The following is a 24,396-nucleotide window of genomic DNA, read 5'->3' on the forward strand; positions in this document are numbered from 1 at the left end:
AAAAAAGAATTATTTTTTAATTATGACACTATGGGTCGACTAGTTTGACCCAAATGGTTGAACCATTGACCTTCCACCTAGATAGAAAATGGTTTCATTTTTGATTGATTTTAAATTTTATATTCTATTTTCATCATTAGTAAAATCTTTTGTATTTATCATATTTATTTTGTGCTTGCCATTGTATGGCCCAGGTTTTTGCCTACACTATTTGGGCATTTCTATTGTATATTCATTTTTTTTCTCTTTTAATAAAGTTCTAACTTACAAAAAAAAATATTATACTTGTGTTTAATATGATGATATACAATAATAGTGATGTGCCCAAAATTTTCTATAAATTCTTTATTTTTTATGTTTTTTGTATATTTATGTATTTTTAATTTTTATTATTTAATTATGGCATCATGGGTTTACCTATTTGGCCAAGATGGTTGAACTACTTACCCACTAACTAGATGAAAAAATTAAATGATTTTTATTTGTGGGTTGATTTAAAAAATATAGATTTTTATACTATAAAAATCATTATTTATTGACTTGATTAATGAAATTTAATGATAAAAAATAAAAATACCTTAAATATAGGATTCAATGTTAGAATAGGAGTTAATGCCTTAAATATGAGATTTAATGAGAGAGAATTGAATGAACTGAATTCTAGTATTGAAATTATACTTTTTGCCCCAAAAATGAAGAATATTCAAATTCAAAATGAGGGGTATTTTAGTTGAAAAAATTCTATAAAGCAATAGGAATTAATACCTTAAATAGGAGATTTAATGAGAGAGAATTGAATTAACTGAATAGTGGTATTCAAATTACAATTTTGCCCCCAAAAAGTGTACAAATTCAAAATGAGAAGTATTTTAGTCAAGAAAAAAAATCTAGAAATCTCAGGACTCATTCGCGATTTTTATAGTAGTATAGATAAAGATAAAGATATAAATATAGATATCATATCAATCAGAAATAAAAAAAATTAAAATAATTAATTGAACATTGAGATTAATAATAATTCTTGAGTTAAATAACTAAGTTATATTTTATTTCTTTTACCATTTCCCAACATTTCCTTAACATTTTACCAAAAAAAAAAAACATTTCCTAACATACTTTGGTAGTTTACACTTCACATAAAATAATAAAATACATGTTGCATATATGAATATACATTAATCATTTGAGACTTAGACTTAGGTTTATCAATGAATGTTTGGAATCATTGTCTGTCTAAAATGTGTCATAACAATATTGGTCTCTTTCATTTTTCTTAAAAGAAAGCCTTTAATAAATATATAATGGGTCACTAGAATGTTCCTTCAACTAAGATTGCAGCTCAGGCTGGACTTTGGCAAATGTGAGACCCAACCAAAACCTAGTCCAAACTAGACAAATCTAGGAATAAACTTCACAAAAATACAAATAAGATGCGATTAATATGTCATTTTCTTAATTATATAATAAATGACAACATTTCATTGAAACCCACCCTGTAATTTAAGTTTCTTTGTAAATAATATGGAGGAAAGGGTTCCTAAAAAGGCCAAGTAGGAAAGATGGCCAAATGACCCCACCTATTCCCACCAAATCCTTATCAATAGTTTGTTGGGAGGTTATGTTAACCAAAGACACCAAGGATTTGAACACTGGTGGTACCTTAAAAAATGACCCCACCTATCCCCACTGCACACTTTGTAAGAGTGGTTGAGAGGTGATGTTAACTCAAGTTGGAAATATGGCTAAATGACCCATCTATCCCCACCACACCCTTACATCTAATTAATTACACAATTTGTAAGTAATATATGGATCGTTCATTATATGCATGAATGTGATATAACATTCTTAGATATATACAATATTAAAACATAAGAGACCATCAATATATGGCACCCATAATTGAAGGACATGACCAATACAGAATTGAATTCATATAGTTAAATTATGATATAATTGGGATAAGACTTAGATGATGATGATTGATAATATAAATAATAACATTAAGACAAAAATATAAAAGGGTTTATGTATTCCTAGATGTTCAGCTTCAATGGTTCAATTACCAACCTTACTGCAGCATTTTACACCTGAAGATGTTGTAGGACCAGATATATATATATATATATATATATATGTTGACTTCATTTGCCATGTATTTATATATATATTTTTTAAAAAGAAAATAGAACAAACACAGCGATATACGACGTTTAGCTTTTCAAAAATTCACAAGAAAACAACCCACCACCAATAACCCTTGCTGGCACACACTGCCATTCTGCAAACACCTTTTCCAAGTGGGCTCTGAATTTCCTTCAGCTTGAACAAGTGACCCATACGGTTTTTAATAGGGTATGTTCCTTATCTCTTAAGAATCCAACAACCGACATCCCTGGGGACCCACATCTGATCCAATGGCAGACGACTCCCACCCCACCTGCTAGCGCTGTTCATGGCTCGGGTTGGGTTCATTTAATATATATATATATATATTATTTTTTTCAATTGATCTGATTTGGTCGGGAAATTTAAAGGTTAAACTGAAATCAAATTGATTGTCGGTTTGGCATTAAAATTTTCTATTTAAAAAAGGAAAACAATCTTAAAGATAAAAAGTAATTCCCATTTAACTACTGTTTAATTATTCTTAATATTAAAAACTAACTAATTAGAAAGAAGAAGCTAGAATAAGGATTATCTAATCTGAGAAAGATTAGAAATTAGAAACTAATTAACTCGATTCAGTTCAGTTCGATTTTTACATATAAAAACTGAAACCGAATTGAACTATCTATTTATCCCTCTTCACAACCCAAAACTCACCAAATCAGATTGAGTCGGAGCAGTTTGATCGACATGGCATTATTTGTTAACAGCCCTACCACCAGTCCAAGGGTTGATCCAAATTCCAAACCCATCTTGGCCTCAAATTCCGATGCTCACAAGTCGCATCTAGGGTAGGCTTTGGGAAAACCCAAAACTTTGATGAACAAGGATGATATTTGTCCATATGTAGGAATGACCTAAAATGGGGTAAGGGTCAGAGTTAGGGCTGTTCATGGGTCGGGGTGGGTCGGTTTACTGTGGTTTTTCCAATCGACTCGACTTGATTGGGTTACTTGACATAGAAACCGAAACCGACCCAGTGTTAAGCAAAACCGACCTAGTCGGTTGAGTCGGGTTGGGTCGGTTTGGGTCGGTTTCGGTTCTAAGTTCATCCCTGTGATAAAATCTTGCTAATTTTAAAAACAGTCATAAATTGAACATCATTTCAGCCATCTCCTATGATAAAATTTAAATGAAAAGTTAATCACAAAATTTGTTCATTAATTACTATTCACTAATCCAAAGTTTCTTGCAACCATTCAAAAACTAGGTGGCCTAATGGGCTTTGAAACTTCGTGTTTGAACTAGGAACTAAGTCGGTTCGGTTTTGATTTTCTTGTATGAAAACCAAAACCGACCCGAATCATCGGTTTAGGAATTTACACAACCCAAAATCGACCCGTGTTGATGAAAACCCAACCGACTCGGATTGGATCGATTCGGGTTGGTCGATTTGATCAGGTTGGGCCTTCTTATGAACTGCCCTAGTTAGAGTTGGGTCTTGGTAGTAGAACCAGTCCCGAACTGAATATTAATTGAGACAAAATCACATACTCAAGAACCATCCCAGTTAATAGTGATAGGCTTGATTGTACTGAAAACTATGTTTGCTTATTTAAATAATATTTACAATTTAAAATTTGATAATGCAATTTTAGAAAAAAATTAAGTTATTATCTTATTTATTATTCCAAATATAAAGCATAATAAAATTATAAAAAAAATTAAAAAATATTATATATGTTTAATAAAATAATCGATTTGGGACAGGCAATGACGGGAACCAACCCAATTATTAATTGGGACAAAATCATGTTATAATCGGTTCGGTTAGTTCGAATCCATCGGGTAGACCCGAGCCATGAACAGCACTACCCGTTGGGGTTGGGATGAGTGGCGAAATCCAAAGGTCCCAAACAATGGTCAATGGTGATTCCAGAGACCAGAATCCAGACATCCAGTACACGGTCAGGGACTCAGGGGGCGATTCCTGTTTTCCTTCCTGTGCGAAACGGCCATGAGAATTGAGATAACGTACTTATAAGCCTAAAGACAACACGTTCATTGAATCATTGTTCCTTGATTATATTTACCATTTTACCATAACAGCGTCTGTTTCTCTCCTTGTCCTTCCCCCTTCCCCTCTCTCTGTTTCTCATGGCTGGTCCATACACCTCTCTCAGAGCGTCTGCTTCTTCGTCTAACCAGAACCTTGCTTCCAGGCTTCTCTTTGTCCTCACAGTTCTACCATTATCCCTCGCGGCCTTCGCCTTCGTTCTTCAATGGCGAGGCGGTGTCAACGAACCAATGACGCGTTGGTCCCCCGAGAACCACCAATTCCCTGGTATGGTGAGTTCTGCTCCTACGAATCCTGCTCACTCATTGTCTTCAGCATCGTCGTCCGATTGTGCTGAGCTTCTGGGTCGGAGCTCCTCGCTTTCATTTCCTTATTATCGTGGGTGGAAGTTCAATTATGAAGCTGATCTGAGGCCAAAGGTGAGATCATAACCTGCCTTTTATTTGTTTTCGTTGAGTTTCTGGGGTTGTGTTGGGCCGATCTTTGTTGGGAAAGACTGACAATCGATGATCTGGGTCCTGTTCAGAAATGAGTTTACTGATCTGGGTGATTTGAAAATGCTGCGGTGACTCCTTGGAATCAAGTAACTCATTTATTTCCTAGAAGATTTTTACTGCTTAGACATGCATTGTGATGTTTGATAGAAATGTAAATGACTTGGAGAAATTTGTTAAGATTATGGTTTTGCATATTTTTGCTGTTTAGGTCATTTTATCCTGATTGAATGTATTAGAGATGTTCTCTCTTTTGCCCCCTTTACAGTTTATCCTGTGATCATAGAAACAGTTTTGATTTTAAAGGTCGTATGTTGTAAACTTGGAAATTCTTGATTAGATACGAGAAGTTGTCTTCCTAAATGAACAGTTTATATTCTTAAAATAAGATTACGATTGCATCAATATTGGTTTTGGAGGGCATATATCGTTTGTTTCTAATTTTACTTTTCTTTTTCTTTTTATTTCAAATGTTACTCGTATGCAGTTTTAATGGTCAGATGCACTGATGTATAGAATATTACATTATATGTGTACATAAAGACATACATTACATTGGTTTGGGATTTTAGGCTAATTCTTCATTCAAAAATTGGTCATAGAGTGGATGTTCTCATAGTCCATTAATCATTTAGCTTTTCTGATGTATATAAATAATAAATACACGATAATTAAAATCAAAGGTGTTTCTTCATCTTTTTCCATACTTGTTTTTTTTTTTTTTTTCTTTTAACCGGTTTTTGTTTAGTATAATACTAGAACTAATTGCTAGTTTTTCTCCTCCTCCTCCCCCTCCCCCTCCCTTTAAGAGACATCAGTTGCATTTCATGAATTTCAGTACTCATCAAAGAAAAAAAAATTCCAGTTCATGTTTAGGAGCTCAAGATTTCTGCTTAGCATATAGTACTGTGTTTGATAAATGTGTACGTTTGTTTGTTTTTGAGTGTTTGAATAAATTTTTGACATTCCATGCACATTATTGCTGCAAATATGCAGATATGTATTACTACAAGCACTTCGGCTGGCCTAGAGCAGATCCTGCCATGGATTTTTTATCATAAGGTTATTGGCGTTTCAACTTTCTTCTTATTTGTTGAAGGAAAAGCTGCATCTCCTAATGTTTCTGCAGTCCTGGAATCCATTTCTGTAAGTTATATGCCACCTCCCTCGTCCTCCATTTTGTTAAGAATTCCTTTTTTGATAGGTGCGCAATGTGTTCTTCCAATTGGTTAAGAATTTTCTTATATGTTCTATGTTTGTAACTTAGGGAGTCAAAGTAATATACAGAACGAGAGAACTAGAGGAACAACAGGCTAAAAGGTTAGTTAATTTCTTGCTTAGTTCTTTGGGTCTTGTTTTGTTTTGTTTTTTTCTTTAATCTATATAGCTAAGTTCAAAGTATTTTTTTTTTCAGTCTTTATGTTGGCATTCAATATTTTCTTTTAAGCAGAAGAATAGCTTTGATTGGAAGAGAAATAACTAAATTGTTGGTCACTAATATGGACATCTAGATAGAACTTCACTCTGCAGGCACATTTTTCAGAAAGATAATCCAAATGATATTTATCCAAAAATAGCAAAACTAATCTTATAAAATATTACTGATTATGCTGCTAATAAAACAAGCAACTAGTGATACCAACACTTTTTCTGGGGATTTAGAGGGCAAGATCATAATGAATCCTATAAACAATTCCTTCAATCTAGGAGAGGTTAAAATTGCACCCTGTAAATAGCTTAAGCAAGTAAGGACAAGGACAGAATTATGCATAAAATGCCGAATGATTTCCAATTACATAGTTGGTTTGATTGGATTCTTTTTGCCAAAATCCTGCTCCTTTAGTTATTCTTCAGCTTATTTTTTGTCTGTACGACATTATGTCTATTGCAATAAAAGCCATTTCAATCTAATGAATAATGTTTTATCCATTTGGCATTTGTGACACTTCTTTATCTATTTGTTATCATGAACTCCTGTCTTTGTAATGAGGTGTCCTTGATTTGATTTCTCTTTTATGTTTCCTTTTCTTTTTTGGGTTCTCTAGCCGAATCTGGAATGAGACTTGGTTGTCAAGCTTCTTCTACAAGCCATGCAATTATGAACTCTTTGTGAAGCAGTCTCTTAATATGGAGATGGGTATTGTCATGGCAAGGGTATTGATGAGCCTAACTTGTCTCTTACATATTGTAACCTTTGTTCTTTGTTGGTAAACGAGCTGTTTCTTATTCTTATAATTATGATGATGATAAAAGCATCATATGTCCTATCTACTCAATCATAGGATGCTGGAATGGATTGGGTTATCCATCTTGACACCGATGAATTAATACATCCAGCAAGTTCTCGGGAGTACTCATTGAGGCAATTACTCTTGGATGTGCCTGGGAATGTTGATATGGTTATCTTTCCAAATTATGTGAGTGAAACAACTTTTCTTTTTGTACACTATCATTTTATCTATTAAATGATAAAAAGTAATTTCAGTATTATTAATTTAATAATTTTCAAAAATTATTATTTAGTAAATGAGGGTTTGTTTCTAGTATTGAATAATTGTTTCATTACTGTTGCAGGAGAGTAGTGTTGAACGTGAGGATATTAAGGAACCTTTCAGTGAGGTAAAACTTCATCTTTTCTTTCTCTTTGCTGTTTAGTATAATTCCTTGTTATTAATTTAACTACTGAGGTTTGTACTTGGTTTTGAGATGAACTTGTTTGAAACCTTATGCATATTAGATGTTTTTCATTTTTTTGTGCTTGTATGACCACAAACAACAGTCAACAGACACTTATGTGCATATGCTATGATGATTAGTAAATGGACATTAAAAACTGTTAGGCACGTATCAGAAATGAACTATTAGCATGGATGTGATGATACTTTGGTTATATAACCACTTGAATGAAGAACACAGATTTCTTTGCTAAAGACTAAAAATAGCATTGCTGAAGTATGAAACAGAAAATGCTGATTCTGCTATATCCAAGATGCGTCATCCAAGGTTTTTTGATCTGAGGTGTCATCATTATGTTTGTTTCTGTTAGTAGATTGGCAAACTTATGTATCATTTGTGCATTCTGGCAGTGGGTAACAAACAACTTTAGAGTAACCAATTTCCTTGACTTTAATATATATATGTATGTATATATATATATATATATATATATATATTGCATGGAGTTGGTCATGACTGGGCAGAAGTATTCATTTTGATCAAGTATGCCTTGTGACCTGTTTAGTGATCTTAATATTATACACATGTAGACATTTTATTTTCCATATAAAAAGGTAGGGAATTAAGGATGAGAGGTAAGTTTGGTAGAGTGATATAGTAGTGGGAGGCTGGTATTACGAACCTGCTAATATGGGGGTGGCGGTGGGTGCTTTATACCTCTGAGATACCTTTAGATCCCTGTCTGCTTGACTATGATCTTGGGTCCAGTACCTCAGGAAGTGGTGATAGGATAAGTTCTGGGAATCTCTTATGGGGTGATTGTTCCTGAAAAGAGGCACACTCTATCCTGTAGTTTTTGTCCATGCAAAACAATCCTTTTCATATTTTTTGTTGAGTCAGATGTTAGAAACTCTTGGAATTTTGGATTCATAAGGGGCATACAGGATTGAGAACTAAATGAGATATGATTGAACTTCATTATTCTTTGGAAGGTGTTTTCTTGAACTTGTTGGGTAATGACAACAGTTAGGTTCTTTGACCTGAGTGGTTCATTCTCGTGTGCTTCCCTTCTTCAAGTACAACCCCTGGTAATCTCCTATCTGTGTTTCTGGTAAATGCAATACGTAAGGGTCCCAAACCCCTACAAAAATTAGGGCCTTTTGTTAAAATTATCCATTTGAAATATAAGGTCCTCCACAGTAGCTGTGCTCTGTGTAATCAAGGTCTGAGACCTCTTTTCACTTAATAATTTCCTATCATTTTGTCTCTTGTGCTTAGGCACACCTTTTCTACTTGAATGGTGCTAGGTGGTATCAACCCTAGGAAGTGCAGTAGCTTTTCAATATTGTGGAGGAGCATGGAAATAGCAATTTCATGTTCCATTTGGAGGAAAGAAACACAAGAATCTTTAATGACAAAGAAAGATCCTTGGAGAGTGTTCTTGACTTGATTGGAAAACAGAGTGTTGTTAGTTTACTGGTAATGCTGTTAGTGAGCTGTGAGAGTGCTTTTCTATGCTGCTTTTATGTTATTTGTTATTAGATTGTGCCACCAGGGGTACTACTGTAATTTATCTATTTTTATTTTGTCATCCTATTATAAATAAAGAAGAGGGAACCGCCAGCCCAATCTTTTCGTTCTCTAATCTCTCTCTTCTCTCTTCACCTAAGGCTGTTCACAGAATGGTAAAAACCGACCAAACCGATCTGGTTCAACCTGATTTGGTCAGTTTTCAAAGATAATTGCTCGGTTTCGGTTTAGAAAAATTTTGAACCCAACCTAGCATCTAACCCATTCCTCTTTTGCTCTTTATGCAGTTTTCTTTGTATGTGTCAGGTGTCAGAACAGTCAGTCTTTTCTTTTGTTATTTGAATTTTGCTGGCCCACTCACTCATATCTCTCTGTCATCTCCCAGTTTCCCATAAAAATCAATGCCAGGTCAGTCCCTCTCAACCAATAGTCAGTTTTTTATTATTATATATTATTATTGTTATTATTATTACTATTATTATTATTATTATTATTATTCTTGTTGTTGTTGTTGTTATTATTATTCTATTTGATTACCATGTGTTCTCTCAACATCAAGTCAGTTCCAGTTTCCCATAAAAGAGCTCTCTATCTATTCTTAATTGGCATAAAAAATCTATTTTTTTATCAATAACAGAAATTGCATTCATTAAATTCATTAAACAAGATAGAATGGTACATAGAAGAGAAGGGAGAGATAAACTCTCTTATCTCTCCCGAAAGATGAACACATGGTAATCAAAAAAATCTATTCTTAATTAGTTCTATCAATCTATTTTTCAATTGTTTTTTAATTATTTTTCCATATGGCGGGCCCCAATCTTCTTATTGGAAGGCACATTGTTTGTCAAAGATAACATTTCTTGGGGTAAAATACGCATTTCAGAACATCCAACATGCAACTCTGGTTAAATGCATTTAATTCAAACCTAACATATAAAAGGCAATGGCTACCAACAATGATTTAAGTTTGGTTTAATTCAAACCAAATAAACTGATATCAATCAAAATTGAAAATTGAAGTCGGTTTTTACCTCATGTCGGTTGGTTTTGCTTGGTCTCAAAGTCAACCCAAAAGTTTCAGTTAAGTTGGCAAACTAAAACCAAATTACCAAACTGAACCAACCCGTGAGCAGCCCTATCTCCACCTTCTCTTCTCTGTCTTCCACTGTTTTACTAGTGAAGACACAGACTAGCTCATTCAGTTAAGCCATGTGATGAGGCTTCAGCAATGACGACTTCTTTAAGATCTGGAAAGAAATGCCAGCCTCTTCATCACAAAGCATGTCATCCCTATGGACTGGATGCCACCAGCCATGGGAGAGCTAAAACTGAATAATGATGGATGCCGTATGGGAAATCCTGGGCAACTAAGGCATTGGAGGTAATATTAGGAACAACCACACATATCCAAGATCTATAAGTAGGCATTGGAGGTAAATCCAGTAGGGCTTGAATTTGCTAATGCAGTCTCCCCTGCAACACTCCTTGGGTAGAGGAAGACTGAATCTTTTAATATACAAAAAGTTGGAAAGTTAGTGAAAGGAACTTCCAAGATCCTTTAAAGTTGTGGTGATCAACTATCCATGTCTCCTGATGGGTCTTTCTAACTTTCTAGTCACTTGGACTTTATGTATCTAAAATCAATTTCTTGTATAAATTGGCCTTGCCATCTGTTTTGATGCAAATAATTGGCTGCTATTCTAAGTTGCAACACAGTTATACACATAGTTTTCAAGGCACCAAGGCGAGGCTAGGCGATAGGGGGCGCCTTGTCCAGAAAATTTCATGTTCCTATGAAAGGCCTACTTTTGTTATAAATTTCATGTTTAAGTCTAGAAAATCAACATGTTATGAGAAGAAAAAGAACAAAGTAAAGAAAATTCAAAAAATATAGGGGCTGAACCCCTACTTTTGTTATAGGAAAGAAGAAAGAAAAGGTGGAAGAAGAAGAAGAAGACTTGGAAGAAGAAAATGTGTTGATTAGACAATTTTAAGTTCTTCCCTTGCTTATAGGTTCAGGTTTTGAAATTTTTGAGGGTTCAATCAAGGATCAAATTTTCGATACGATATGCCCCGTATCGGGTGTATTATATTGTATCTTTGGGGTCCCGATACCTGTTTACAGGTGTTTTTGGGGACCCATTTTTTTTAAATAATATATATATATATATTTAAAAATGAAATTGCAAACCAAAGAAATAAAAGAATAGGGAGAGTATCGTTATAAGTACCGATACACCTCTGCCAATACATAGAGGTGTATTGATACTGTGAACCATGGGTTCAATACAGCAGTTAGCAATGTTTGCATTGATTAAACCCTAACAAAATAAGAAAATAATAAAAATAAATTAGTAAATAAACACAAAATGAATATTGTAGTTTAATAATGTCTATTTTATAATTATAATGTCAAAAAATTAAAAATCTAAAAGTATTTTATAACCCGGTTCACAAAACTGCCAGGCGACTGGGCGAGGCGAGCCTCCAAGGGCGCCTTGTCGCCTAGGCATCGCCTTGACAACTATGGTTATACATATGGAACCTGAGGTGACAGAACCAAGAAATTCATGTCTTCAAACACTCCACCCCTCTTGGAGAATTAGCCCAAGGAAAATCTGCTTCAACAAAAAAGACTCTTTAGACATTTGCTTTTCTTTATAATTTCTGCCAGATGTTTACCATGTTCAACTACTACATCATCTGTCTTTCACTTGCAGAAGCAACAAATTCACCTTGGCAATGTCCTTGGGATGAACAATAGGGGGTTGCAGTAGATGAGATGGCCACTCATTTGGCCAATCGTAGAAGTCCACTATCTGATGGATTGGTTGGACTTGGCCATATGGCCCATATCTGCTTCATGGAAAACCGAAAACCTAGGTATTACCATAAGAGTTCAATGTGTATACAAATCTATTTGCTTCCCCTGTCCATTGTATACTGCACGCTCTTAAAAGCAGCCCAGGGTCAGACACATCCAGCGAACTGAGTAACCTGTATTGGTGATTTAGTTAAAAATCAGGTTAAGAGAGGAAAAAAAAAAGAAGAAAAAAGATGTTGGCTGTTTTCTCAGTGCTCCTTCATTGCTTGTTTGTTTTGACATTTTTGACTGATAGCATGTGTAAAACCTGTGACACATTTTATGTTTGTTAACAGGTTTCATTGTTCAAGAAAAACTATGATCATCTTCCTAAGGACACATACTTTGGAATGTATAAAGAAGCAACCCGTGGAAACCCAAACTACTTTTTGACTTATGGAAACGGGAAATCAGCTGCTCGGGTTCAAAATCATCTACGGCCTAATGGGGCCCACAGATGGCACAACTATATGAAGACCCCAAAGTATGTTAGTTCTGTCTTATGATTTTATGCGTGCCTCTATTTATATGTAGTTTGTGATGGTATCCTTAGGGTTATTCAAAATCATATATTATATTAGCTTCTATATATTATTTACTCCTTTTTTACATAATTATTCTCAGGAATGCAGAAGTTAATTGATTTAGCTATTCCTCAAGGTAAACATTTCTTTTCCAAGTCTTATTATAAAAGTGGTACAATTGCAGCAAAAAAGGTGATTGTCCAAGAGGGATTATCAAATCAACAAAAGGCTCCTTTCTTCTACTCTTGGGAGGTAGCTAGACAGCTCCTTTATTCATTAAGGAGCTTTTCTCTGCTACTTTTATTACCTCTCACAGGAAGAGGAAAAAGATATTATGAAGTGTACAAGGGCAGCATTATGGGGAGACAGAAATGCCAGAATTTTTGAAGATAGGGGAATGGAGGTAGGTGCTTTGATAGATATCATCAAGATAAGAGTTGGGGACTAAGCCTTGGCACGTGGAGAATTCAGAGGTGCCACTATGGATGAACTGTTGAGAGAATGGCAGATTGTTGCAGGAAATCAATCCATAAGTCAGAAGAGACATGTAGAATGGGTAGAACCTGAATCAGGAAGGTTAAAACTCAATTTTGATGGGTGCAGCCTAGGCAATGTAGGGGAATCGGAAACAGGAGGGGTTGTAAGAGATAGAAAGAGCAATATTTCCCTCTGTTTCTCAAGTTCAATTGGTTAGGACATCTCCCTAAAAGCTGAAATCCTAGATCTGGTTCAATTGTTCAAGGACTAAAGTTAATCTTTCTGCCGGGGTGGAAAGCCTGGAAGGATATAGATGTGGATGGAGATTGTCAAACAGTTATTGCTTGAATGCATGCTGCTGAGGACATTACTTGGGTTTATAGGCCATTGGTTAGACAAGCACAACTTTAGGCAATCAATTGAACTGCCCGTTCAAGTAGGTGCCATGGTCTGCTAACACTTTGGCTCATGGTTTTCAAAACCGGACTGGATCGGACGATTGGACTGGAAAAACCAGGAACCGGTCAGGTGACCGGTTCCGTTTTCCCCCAAAACCGGATTTCCTCCCAAAACCGTTGATTTTGGTCAGTGAACCGCTGAACGGGACCGTTATTTATTTATTTTTATTTTATTGTCAGAACGGGCCAAATGTTCGGTTCAAACGGTCGGACCATTCAAACCAGTAACCGACCCCTGACCGGTTCGGTCACTGGGTCGGTTTTAAAAGCCATGCTTTGGCTGATGCTTTAGCTAAAGTAGGGGTAATTAAGGATTGTCTTCAATGGGGAAACCTGGGTGGGTTGGACGTGTGATTTTTTTTTTTTCCGTTCTGTTTAAATTCTTGTAGCTGACATGGATTGCATCATATTTCCCCCTCTCTAACCAGTCTTGTATGGGTAGCAGGGAGTTTTCTCTTGAATGAATTCGAGTTTTCTTCTAATGGTAAAAGAAATCATCGAATCACCAAAAGGAAACTAGCACCAATAACAGTTGGAGACAGAGAGATATATAAAAATAGTAACATCCAATATTCTTCTTGCTGTGACATTGCTAGGAAATACCCCCCACCCCACCCAAAAAAGGAGGCATTTAGCAGTGGCACTTGGTTTTACAACACATGAATTAATCTTTGTGACCTTTTTCTTAAAAGTTCAAAGTGCTGCATGAATCCCCAAGCTTTGATTTTGACACCTTTTCTCAATCATTGCAAGACAAACCAAAGGTCCCACTCAATGGAAAAGTTCTCAAAATCCAGTGGTGGCTATCAACTTTAGCCCTTAGATATAGGAGTAAAAACTTCGACTTCACAGAATCTCCTGATCCTATTCATCTAGTTACTGTCACCTCTTAGATGCCTGTATCTTGAAATGTTGAAATACTCTCTGATAATTCAATCTGTTAATACTTATCTGAAAATCTCCAAGTCTATCCTTTTATACCATATGTAAATTAAGCTTTCTTAGTTATGTATTAGCATCTTTTGTTTTTTATTGGTGACACATGGGATGCGATTGATTTCTCTTGTCATTTGGTAGTGAGATTAAATTGGATGAAGCTGCTGTCCTGCACTACACATACACCAAATTTTCGGACCTGACCTCTAGACGTGATCGGTGTGGGTGCAAGCCTACAAAGGAGGATGTCAAGAGATGTTTTATGTTGGAATTTGACAGAGCTGTAAGTTTAATGATTACATCCAGTTCAATTTTTTTTGGCCTTCATTTTAGAAGAAACGATGTCTTTCTTTGATTACAATTTACAAGGATGGAAATAATATTTTATTTGTTAGGCTATATCATGTTTATATGGGTTTCTGAATTAAAAACAGTTGTTTACTTGTTGAAACTCGAGGCTAGGCCGCCGCCCAGAAAAAGCACTTATAACTTCAATTCAGAATAAAAATATATTTGAAATGGTAAAATCATGTTGTTTCTAATTCAAATTAGAAGGATAACTAATATCCTTGAATAAAAAATCAAGTCTAATTAGTTTCTTAACTTAATAAAAAACCTAGAAGAAACGTTTTGAAGGCATTACATTGGTGTAGATCCAAATCTTCTAGATAAATGGGTTTGTAAGCAAACCTAAATTAGTCTCCTAAATCAAATAAAAATCCTGGTATAAAATTTTCAAGACTTACCACGTGGATAGGGTGTCCTAGACAAAAAACATTCATATAGTTCCTCTACTCATCATGGGGTCATCAACTAGTCTAGTATTTAAGACACGGTTAGGGATGTTGTGCTGAAGGCAGATTATGAAGAAATAAAATAGGTACACATTTCTTGAAAGGGGATTCTAGAAAATAGCTATATGAACTTACTGAACTACCTTTACTCTGGAAATTGTATACCACTTGGGGACGGGGGTATATTTAGTTCAAAAAAATGTGGGGATAATGGTATCTTACAGCATTTGGGGGAGGGGGTCATATTTTCCCTTTCATTTGTCTCTAACATTTCCTATAGAAGTTACCATTCTACATGTTAGACCAATGTTTTCAACCCGTTGTCGACCCGGTCGGTCAAATTGTTTGAACCATCAACCGACCAAGATTCTGGGTCTGGTTCAGTCAAGATTCGCCAGACGGTCAAAAACCATTGACTTGGTCAAGAACCGTTCGACCCGGTGACCGGGTCACGGGTTGCATATTCGATGCATCCAAACTTTTGAAGGCCACAACTTTGCACTCCGATGTTTGATTGGGGTGATTTTTTTTGAGTAACTTTTCGAGATCTATGCGTCTCAAGGCATCGTAGGCGCTTGCCCCGCTATTTTCGCAAAAAAAACCCCTTTTTTGGCTTCGAATTGCAATTTTAATAAATAAAAAAATTAAAAAATGAATTAAAAAACATAAATTAAATATAAAATAATACATATAACATATCTAAAACATATTTATACATTATTTATTGCTAAAATATATATTTATACACATATATATACATATAATATGTGTGTGTGTGATGATGTGGCACGTTTTAAACCATTCGACCTGGTTGGTTGAACCAGTGACCCGCGACCCAGAGGCAAAAACGGTTCAGCCTCCGGGTCGGTTTTTAAAACATTTTGTTAGACTATTCCATTTGTCACAACATCCCTCAAAGCTCTGTATATCCTCTAAATCGAAAAAGATAACAAGCCTAAAAAGAGATAATGCAATCCTGCAAATGATCCCACATGTTTGACTTTAATTGAGCAGGTCTAGGTTTTGGTTTTTCATTATGGTTTTGGTTACATTTTTCTTTTCCAGTAAACATATATGAGGCTTGATTGAGCTGGTCATCTTCCCTAACCACGATCCAATGAACCAAAAGTAGCATGCCCTCAAAACTCTTCTCTTGTAACCCATCATGATCACTTCTAACTAGTAACATTTTTTACTAGGGCAATCTATTTGGTCTCTACATATCATTGACCTTGTTGCTTCTGTTAATGCAGGCGTTCATAATTGCCTCAACAGCAACAGAGGAGGAAATGCTTCAATGGTAATACTCTAACTTGTATTATACTTGTCCTTGTTTCTCATTCTTCTTTTTTATAATTGTAGTTCTTAACAAGAAAATATTTTGCAACTATTGATTTGTTTTAAATGGGAACTTTATATAATTGGGAAATCCACAGTATGAGTATTTTCATATGTTTAAATCATAAACATACAATACTGATAGCATTTTAATGGCTATGGGTGCATGAAAACCTAATGCTTGGAAAATGCAAAGAAACTAACCACATCTTCTTTAGTTTTGTATCTGTATTTTGGTTGTGGTTTTTTTTCTGAATAATCTTGCTCTTACTTTTTTTTTTCATCAAATTCTTGCTCTTACTTAGGTACCGCGAGCATGTTGTATGGACTGACAAGACACTGAACATGAAACTTCTCAGGAAAGGCATATTGACACGCATATATGCTCCCATGGTAAGCTTGGTCACTGAAACCTTTTGAGGAAAAAGAGTAATACCAAGTAATTTTATCATTTTTAGCTCTTTCACTCCCATATTATTTGTTCTGCTCTTTCTGTTTTCTCCTCAAAGTGTATACCAATGGACGTTACTGTATGGTATGCTTGTCTTGTATTTCTGATTCCTTGTTGTCACACTCACGTACAGGCTATCATTCAAGGTTTGAGGGAATCTGGTGTTTTCAGCTCTGTGATAGCATCTGCTAATACAACTCTCTCAAAAGTCAAGTTCTTATCATCCATTGAGAGCAATAACTCTTCTAGAACCATGGGATCTGAAACAATTTCATCACGAAAGATTGGTGGTGGTAGAGAATCCCAGGCAACTGCAAGGAAGGCCTTGGGGATTGCAGAAACTACTTCATTTGCAGCAGCAGTTCCACCATTGCCTCCCCCAGGCATGGATGATCTCCACATGCAAACATTATAAATCTGCTTACGAGTGCTTCTTGTTCTTCTTTTTCAGATGACAGGTCTGAAAATTATAAACTTCAGAGGTCTCATTTTGGGTGAAGGCAAGAATCAGGCAAGTTGGCAGTTAATGTTTGGTTTCATGGGATCTTCCCGATCATTACCCAAGCGCTGGTGTACATTTCAGGTTTAGTCAATAGAGTTAGAGATTACCATTTCAGGTTTACTTTCCTGTTTCTGATGGTTATGTATATAAAAGTTCAAAAGGGTTCTGTTTTACCGTTGATTCTTCAGATATTGACTGTTCTTTCATTAATATATTACCATTTTTTGTGAACTACAAGAAGTTTTGCCTCTTCTAGAATGTATACAAGTTTTTGCCATTTTACCTTTGTTTCTTCAGATATTTTCTGTATCAGAAACCTCAAAAACTAACACCATATATTGATACTTTGAACCAGTTTACATATATATATATATATATATATATATACACACACACTAGTGGTGGGGCACGTGCGTGCAAGTTCACCATAAACTTGTTATTGTCTTTTAAAATGATGAGCAACAATGTTCTCAAGAATTAAACAAGCATTCAGCATGAAGCTTATTAACTATAATAAATAAACATGGAAGGGAAAGAGTTTGAAGTTAAGACAAGGTCTACCTCTATCCATCTCTAATTCACTTAATAAAAATTAAGTAATGTTAAGTACAAAATGATGGAGCTACTCTTCCATATTAGAAATAGATCAAGTCCATTCCCACTCTTCCTACATACACAATCGGGTGCAATGGATATGTAAAAATAACACACTGATCCCAGGGCATGTACCCAGTACCTGTTTTATTTCCATAGCCGTAATCATCAAAATCTAGTTTGACTTGATCAGGAGATCAAGGATGCCAAATTTTGGGATCAATTTTCTAATTCCATAAATTTATTCAAGGGAATGAGAAAGGTAAATAGCATCTCTATTTATCTGCTTACTTGAAAAATTACAAAAAGGCATAGTACTTTACCCAGTGTGTTTTTTTCGCTTGAGGCATGCATTTCATTAGATCTTAGCTCCACATTGCATCATTGCTGGTTAAGCACGATGGATTCTTTCCTGTAGATCTGTTGTTCATTGCAAGAACAGATCCAAATGTGTGTTATATATTTTTTCTTCCATCTCTGTTACATTAGTTATCTAAGAAAACCAAAGAATATCTCTGCTTCTGTATGTCATATCATGTTTTTCTCTAACACAAATGGCAAATCTTGATAGTGAAACAAATCTAAAGACTAAAAAGGCACTTAAAAGCACTTGTGATGACTTGACTCTTGGTAGGGCCCCTGAATTTAAGGATTTAACCTTTTTCAGGTATGCACCAACTGAATTTAGTTCCTTTGAACTAAAGATGCAAGGCTTGTGTTCTTTAAATTGGGTTTTAGTGTGTGGGGAGAAATTGGTTACTCTAGCTACTACTCAGTTAGTGAGTTTTTATTCAGGACAATCATAAAAAGAAATCTTGAATGAGAAGGGAGTCCACTAAAAAAGTCAAATGCAGTTCAAAACAATAAAGGTTGTTGACGAAGCAAGTAAGATACGTTAAATCTTCTAAACATATTTTGATTTGATTAATCTATAATAAATATTTTGATTAAGAATCCATTAGAAGGCATTCCATAACCATATGCTTTTTTTATTGGTGCCACTGCAAGTAAGATATTAAGATTATTATTACTGTTGTATTCCTATATATAATTACTCATACTTTTCAGTTTATATGTTGGAGCAATATATCGGATATTTTCAATTTCATGAAATCACTTTTTAAAGTTAAGAAAACACTCTAACTCCTCTCTCCATCTAGAACAAATAACTCAAAGAAATGAAAGATGAAAAGAGTGTAACCTCAAGTAGAATTGGGGGATGGATTACCCCCTGCAAGGAATTTCTTGGAGTTTTAATATCTTGAGTACATCTTCAACTGTTGCTTTGTGATGATGCCATGGTTTTTGCAAACACTGGTTTCTCAGTCCAACATAGAATTGTACAAGTCTTGAAGTGCCCAAATAAATTTTATATTTGATTTTTTTGAAGCATTTTATTTAATAGAATTTGAGATCATTTTCTTAGTTTGTCTTTGGTCAAATTTAAAAATATAATTTCATAGTTTCCAATAGAAATTGGTTCAGTTATTTCAGACATTATCAAACGACCTTTAAACTAGTTTGAAACATACTTGATTTTGGAAAGTGATTTCTTTAACCAACCTTATTATGTTGCCACGCCTTTTAATTGTTTTTTTTTGATTGGAAAATATAACTTCATTAATATAACTTAAGAGTAACTTTCCAGATTCATGTAAAACTGTCAATCCTAAGTAGGTGTTGAGCCCATAATAATCTTTCTTACAAAACTGCCCAGAACATTCTCTCCCTTGGAGTCCCTTGTTTAGCCAACATGTCAGCTAAACCATTAGCTGATCTCCTTGTCCATTTGAAGCATGCACCGATCTCCCTTGTTGTGTTGAGGATTTCTCTTATGGGCTGTCTATAAATCCAGTCTCCCAACTTACCAGATTGCAGCCACTCAATCAACAATTTAGAGTCTCCCTCTATCTCAATTTGGTGTAACCCCAAATGTTTGGCATATCTTACACCTTGAAGCAAGGCCATCACCTCCGCTCTGAATGAGTCCCCCACCCCTATTGGTCTTGAAAACAAAGCCACAATTCTGCCATTTTCATCTCTGAATACTCATATACTTGAAGGGCCCAGGTTACCTCTAGAACTCCCATTGAAGTTCAATTTCACTCTTTGTTGTGTTGGTGGGGACCACAATTCCTGCACAATAGGTTTCATGGAAGTTGTAGATGCCACCACTTCTCATTTCCTGTAAATGTCTTCAGCTGAGAAGTCTTTAAACAAATCCAAAGTTTTCAAGCATTGAATGGTCATAATAATTATCCTTTCTACAACTGCCTCCTTGGATTTCTTCACTCCTTTAAAGATTCTATTGTTCATTTCTTTCCAAACTGATCATAAGATAGTTGCTCTTGTGGCTCTCTACATTAATATTCCATGTCTCTTCAGTTGCTTAAAAAAGCTTGGGTCAAAACGGCTTGCCACATCTAGGGGAGGTGTCCACCTACAACCAAAGATAGAAGAGAACCAAATCCAAATAAAGCACACAAATGGACAAGAAATTAATAGGTGTGTGATCATCTCACCAGATCCCAAGCAGAGGCTACAAACATGGGGTGATAGGCATACATTTGGCCTTTTTCTTTGCAACATATCTAGAGTATTGATTTTTTTAGAGAACCACCTCCCAACAAAAAACCCGAATTTTTGGGGGTATAGGTTGACAGCAAATCTCCTTTGAAAAAAAGCTCCTTATAGGGTTTGATGATTGAACGAGGATATCAAAAAAGGAGGAACAAGTGAACACGCCAGATGGGGAAGGTTTCCAAATTTTATTGTCCAAACAAGATTGATCTAGGTAGGTTGACCCTAAAAGGTTAATTAATTCATCCACCATTGTCATTTCCGACTCCCTTAGACCCCTCCTCAAACCCAAGTCCCAAGAGTTATCAGTAAAAACTGAAGAGATCACTTTTCTTTTATTTTTAGAAAATGAATAAATAGAAGGGAATCTTTCATTAAGTGAAATGTCTCCAACCCAAGCATCTTCCCAAAACAATACTTTATTTCCTGTTCAAACATCAAATTTGATGTAAGGAAGGAATGAAGGTAAAATACCATGAATAGCTTTCCAGGGAGAGCATCGGGAAGCCCTGGGGTCGACTCTTGCATCCTAACCATTGTCTGCCAATCCATGAATGCTAATAATCACTCTGCCAAAGTCTGTCCTGTTCCAATGGCAATCTACATAACTATTTCCCCAATAATGCTATGTTTCTTAGCCTAAGATTTCCTATTCCTAGGCCCCCTTCATCTCTACTTCTAGAAACCACCTCCCACTTCACTAGGTGGTCTCTTTTGGTGTCTCCTGGTTCTCAAAGGAAGTTCCTCATAATCTTCTCTACCTGGTTTGCCACCACTTTCATTGGTATCTTAAAGCTATATAGGAAGTACACTGGTAAGTTAGCTAAAGTTGACTTAATTAGGGTTATCCTACCTCCCAAAGAAATGTAGTTTCTCTTCCAATTCACAAGTCTCTTTGTAAATCTCTCAATCACTAGATACCAGAAACTATCCACATTAGGACTTCCTTCCAAAGGTAGTCCCAAATATTGTAATGGCCAATCCCCTACTTCACTCCCCAATAGTCTAGCTAGTCGAATCACCTCTTCACTCCATAAATTGACTCCTGCTACACAACTCTCGCCCCAATTAATCTTAAGGTTGGAGATCCTCTCAAATTTGTAGACTATCTTTTTTAGGTTCATGAGTTCTTCTATTTTCCCTTCATAAAACAAAATAATATCATCTGCAAATTGTAGGTGTGTAACCACCACTTCATCCCTTCCAACTCTCCAACCTCTAACCATATTGTTGGCATCTGCCCTTATGATCAATTCACTCAATACATCAGTTACCAGAGTAAAAAAGAAGGGAGATAGAGGATCTCCTTGTCTTAGGCCCCTTTTGGCAGGAAAAAAACCTCTTGCTACTCCATTTACCATAATTGAAAAATGACATGAAGAAATGCAACCCTTCACCCATTTGCAAATTAGTCCCTTTTGTTTTTTCTTTCTTCTAAACTCTACACATTCATTGGCAATGAGAATTTGATCTATTATTTGTCTCCCAAACACAAAAGCTCCTTGATTTGGAGAAACCATTGAGGGAAAAACATTTTATTCTTAGGGTTAAAACCTTGGAAATGATTTTGTACATGCTTCCTATCAGACTTATGGGCCTAAAATCCCTCGGTTGGATTGCATCCACTTTTTTTTGGTATCAAAGCGATGAAGGTTGCATTTCCACTTGAGTTAAATTTGCCCCTCTCATAGAACTCATCAAACACCTCCATCAAGTCACCCTCAATTATTTTCCAATAATCTTGATAGAAAGCCATCATAAAACCATCAGGTTCTGGGGCTTTAGATCTCTCCATCGAGAAGACTGCATTTTTCACTTCATGAACCTCAAATTTCCTTTCAAAGGAATCCAACAACTCTCTATTCCTAACCCTCCAGTCCAGGCCCTATAAGTTTTCTCTTGACCTCCTTGAACCCTCATAGAGTGTTTTGAAGTGATTCACAAAGGCTTGGGCTATGTCCTCATCTCTTGTCAATACTTGCTCATTCCATTCCAATTTCAACACCGAGTTTTTCCTCTTTCTCCCATTTGCCAACATATGGAAAAAATTGGTATTGTCATCCCCTTCCTTGAGCCATTGACATCTAGATATTTGTCTCTAAGTAACCTCCTCTTTTCTTAGAATGTCTTCCAGATCCTTCTTCAACCCCCATCTCTCTTTCCTCTCTTCTGAACTCAAACTTCTCTCAGCTTCCTCACCATATAGCTTCTCTATTCTATTGAGAATTTCCTGTTTTCTTTCTTCAATCTTTCCAAAACTCTCTTTATTCCACAACTTAATTCTTGCCTTCCATCTGAAATCTGCTTGATCTTCCTCCCACCACTCCTTCACCTTTGGCAAGAATTCAGGGTGCAGAAGCCATATATTCTCAAATCTAAAAGGGAAGGGGCCACCCCCAATCTCTCTTGGATCAAAATTATTGGGTAGTGGTCTGAAATAGGTCTTGGTAGTGCTATAACTACTAATCCCCACCAAGCTACTTCCCAATCAGTTGTGAATAGGAATCTGTCTAACTTATAGCAAGTGAGAACCTCTTGAAAATTTGACCAAGTATAATTTGCCCTTTGAATAAGTAAATCTCGCAACTCAAAGATCTTTGTTAAGAGGTTAAACTTCCTCATACTTGTTGTAACCCAGTGATTTGGGTTGTTTTATTCACTCAAAAATCTTATGACATTAAAATCTCCTCTCAAACACCAGGGGCCCTCTCATAGACTTCTCACTACTGCTAACTCCTCCCCAAGTCTCTCCCTTTCCTTATAAGAGGTGGGTTCATACACATTAGTTAAAACCCATTCCCAATAATCCATCATCCTCTTCAACTTAATGGATATTGAATACTTACCAATTAACTCCTCAGTACACTCCATCTTTGCATTTTTCCACAAAGTTATAATTCCCCCTGAATCTCCCCAAGATTGTACATATGCCCAACTTATGTCTCTCGTTGACCTAATACTTCTTACCCAGTTCCTATCTAACTCAGACAACTTAGATTCTTGAATCAACACAATATCTGATTTTTCTCTTCTCAACGTATCCCTAATCACTCCTCTTTTTCTTGAGCTTCTTAACCCTCTTACATTCCAGCTTATCAATTTCATGGAGACCGTGACAAAATACCCTTAACCAAACAAACCACTCACCGCTGCTTCTCCTTTTTTCCAACACTCCCGTTATCATAATCCACCTCACATTTTAGCCTTTCCACCTCACTTAATTTTTTCTTTCTCTGCTTTTTTACACCAACTCCTTTAGATCTAGGCTCCTCTAGCTTCTCTTTCCCCTCTTTCTTTCTATTTGGACCCTTTTTCTTTGTTTTCCCCTTTTTTTTTGAGCCAACTTCTCCATTTAATCTACCATCACCCTTTACTTCCTCTTCAACAATAGGATTAGGAGTGTCACCCTTCTCATCCCTTTCAACCTGTTCAGCCCTCTCTTCCTCCACCTGAATTCTAAACAGTTCCAATAATCAGTTCCCAAATTCTATCCCCGATTTTCATGTCTACAATTTCTGAAAATAAATCTCCAATCACCTCTGTTTCCTGCATTTGATCATTTTGATTGACAGACTACAAGGTTGGGTTAGTCTCCCTTGTAGGCACAACATACATAGGACTAGAAGAAACATTAGTAACAACAAAAATCGGGTTCAAAAGAGACTTTTGTAAACATATAGGATTTACCAGAGGATTTGGTGACCCTTTAACCCCAATCATTGGGCTAAAGTCAGAGGTGTTACCTTCGGAATCACCCTCTAGATAGTTTGTCGTAGGAACAGGGCAGTTTGTAGTTCTACTAAGAAGTTCTGGGTTGACTTTACAACCCCTACTAATATCCTGTATTTGGTCTTGTTTTGAGCATAGATCTTTGCTATTTTTTGTCTTAGATTTTACTTCCCCCGAGGTGGATTGAGAGTCTAGGAAGTATAGTAGAGAGGTCGTCATCAAACAGTAGTTTCAAGCCATCTTCCGCTTCTTCCCCAAGTC

The 24,396-nt window shown here is 35.9% G+C and overlaps 1 protein-coding gene across 1 annotated transcript; it reads left to right on the plus strand.

Annotated features, from left to right (window-relative positions):
- The first annotated feature begins 4,046 nt into the window (after nt 1-4,046).
- Nucleotides 4,047-17,463, plus strand: LOC104585997 (glycosyltransferase-like At2g41451). The gene is made up of 11 exons (XM_010243071.3): nt 4,047-4,605; nt 5,677-5,826; nt 5,948-6,000; nt 6,726-6,834; nt 6,963-7,097; nt 7,255-7,299; nt 12,049-12,236; nt 14,289-14,430; nt 16,195-16,241; nt 16,585-16,672; nt 16,864-17,463. Exons 1-11 carry the CDS (start codon nt 4,267-4,269, stop codon nt 17,143-17,145), a joined length of 1,578 nt encoding a protein of 525 aa, XP_010241373.1. The 5' UTR covers nt 4,047-4,266; the 3' UTR covers nt 17,146-17,463.
- The last annotated feature ends 6,933 nt before the right edge of the window (nt 17,464-24,396 follow it).

Source organism: Nelumbo nucifera, chromosome 1, assembly GCF_055504915.1.
Source record: "Nelumbo nucifera cultivar China Antique chromosome 1, China Antique-T2T, whole genome shotgun sequence".
Classification (NCBI taxonomy): domain Eukaryota; kingdom Viridiplantae; phylum Streptophyta; class Magnoliopsida; order Proteales; family Nelumbonaceae; genus Nelumbo; species Nelumbo nucifera.

What these genes read in the sequence shown, in the direction of transcription:
- LOC104585997 (XM_010243071.3), top strand. Translation starts at nt 4,267, where the DNA reads ATGGCTGGTCCATACACCTCTCTCAGAGCGTCTGCTTCTTCGTCTAAC. An exon ending in CAGTCCTGGAATCCATTTCT is followed by an intron (nt 5,827 to 5,947) that starts GTAAGTTATATG and finishes TTTGTAACTTAG; the next exon opens with GGAGTCAAAGTAATATACAG. An exon ending in TGGTTATCTTTCCAAATTAT is followed by an intron (nt 7,098 to 7,254) that starts GTGAGTGAAACA and finishes TTACTGTTGCAG; the next exon opens with GAGAGTAGTGTTGAACGTGA.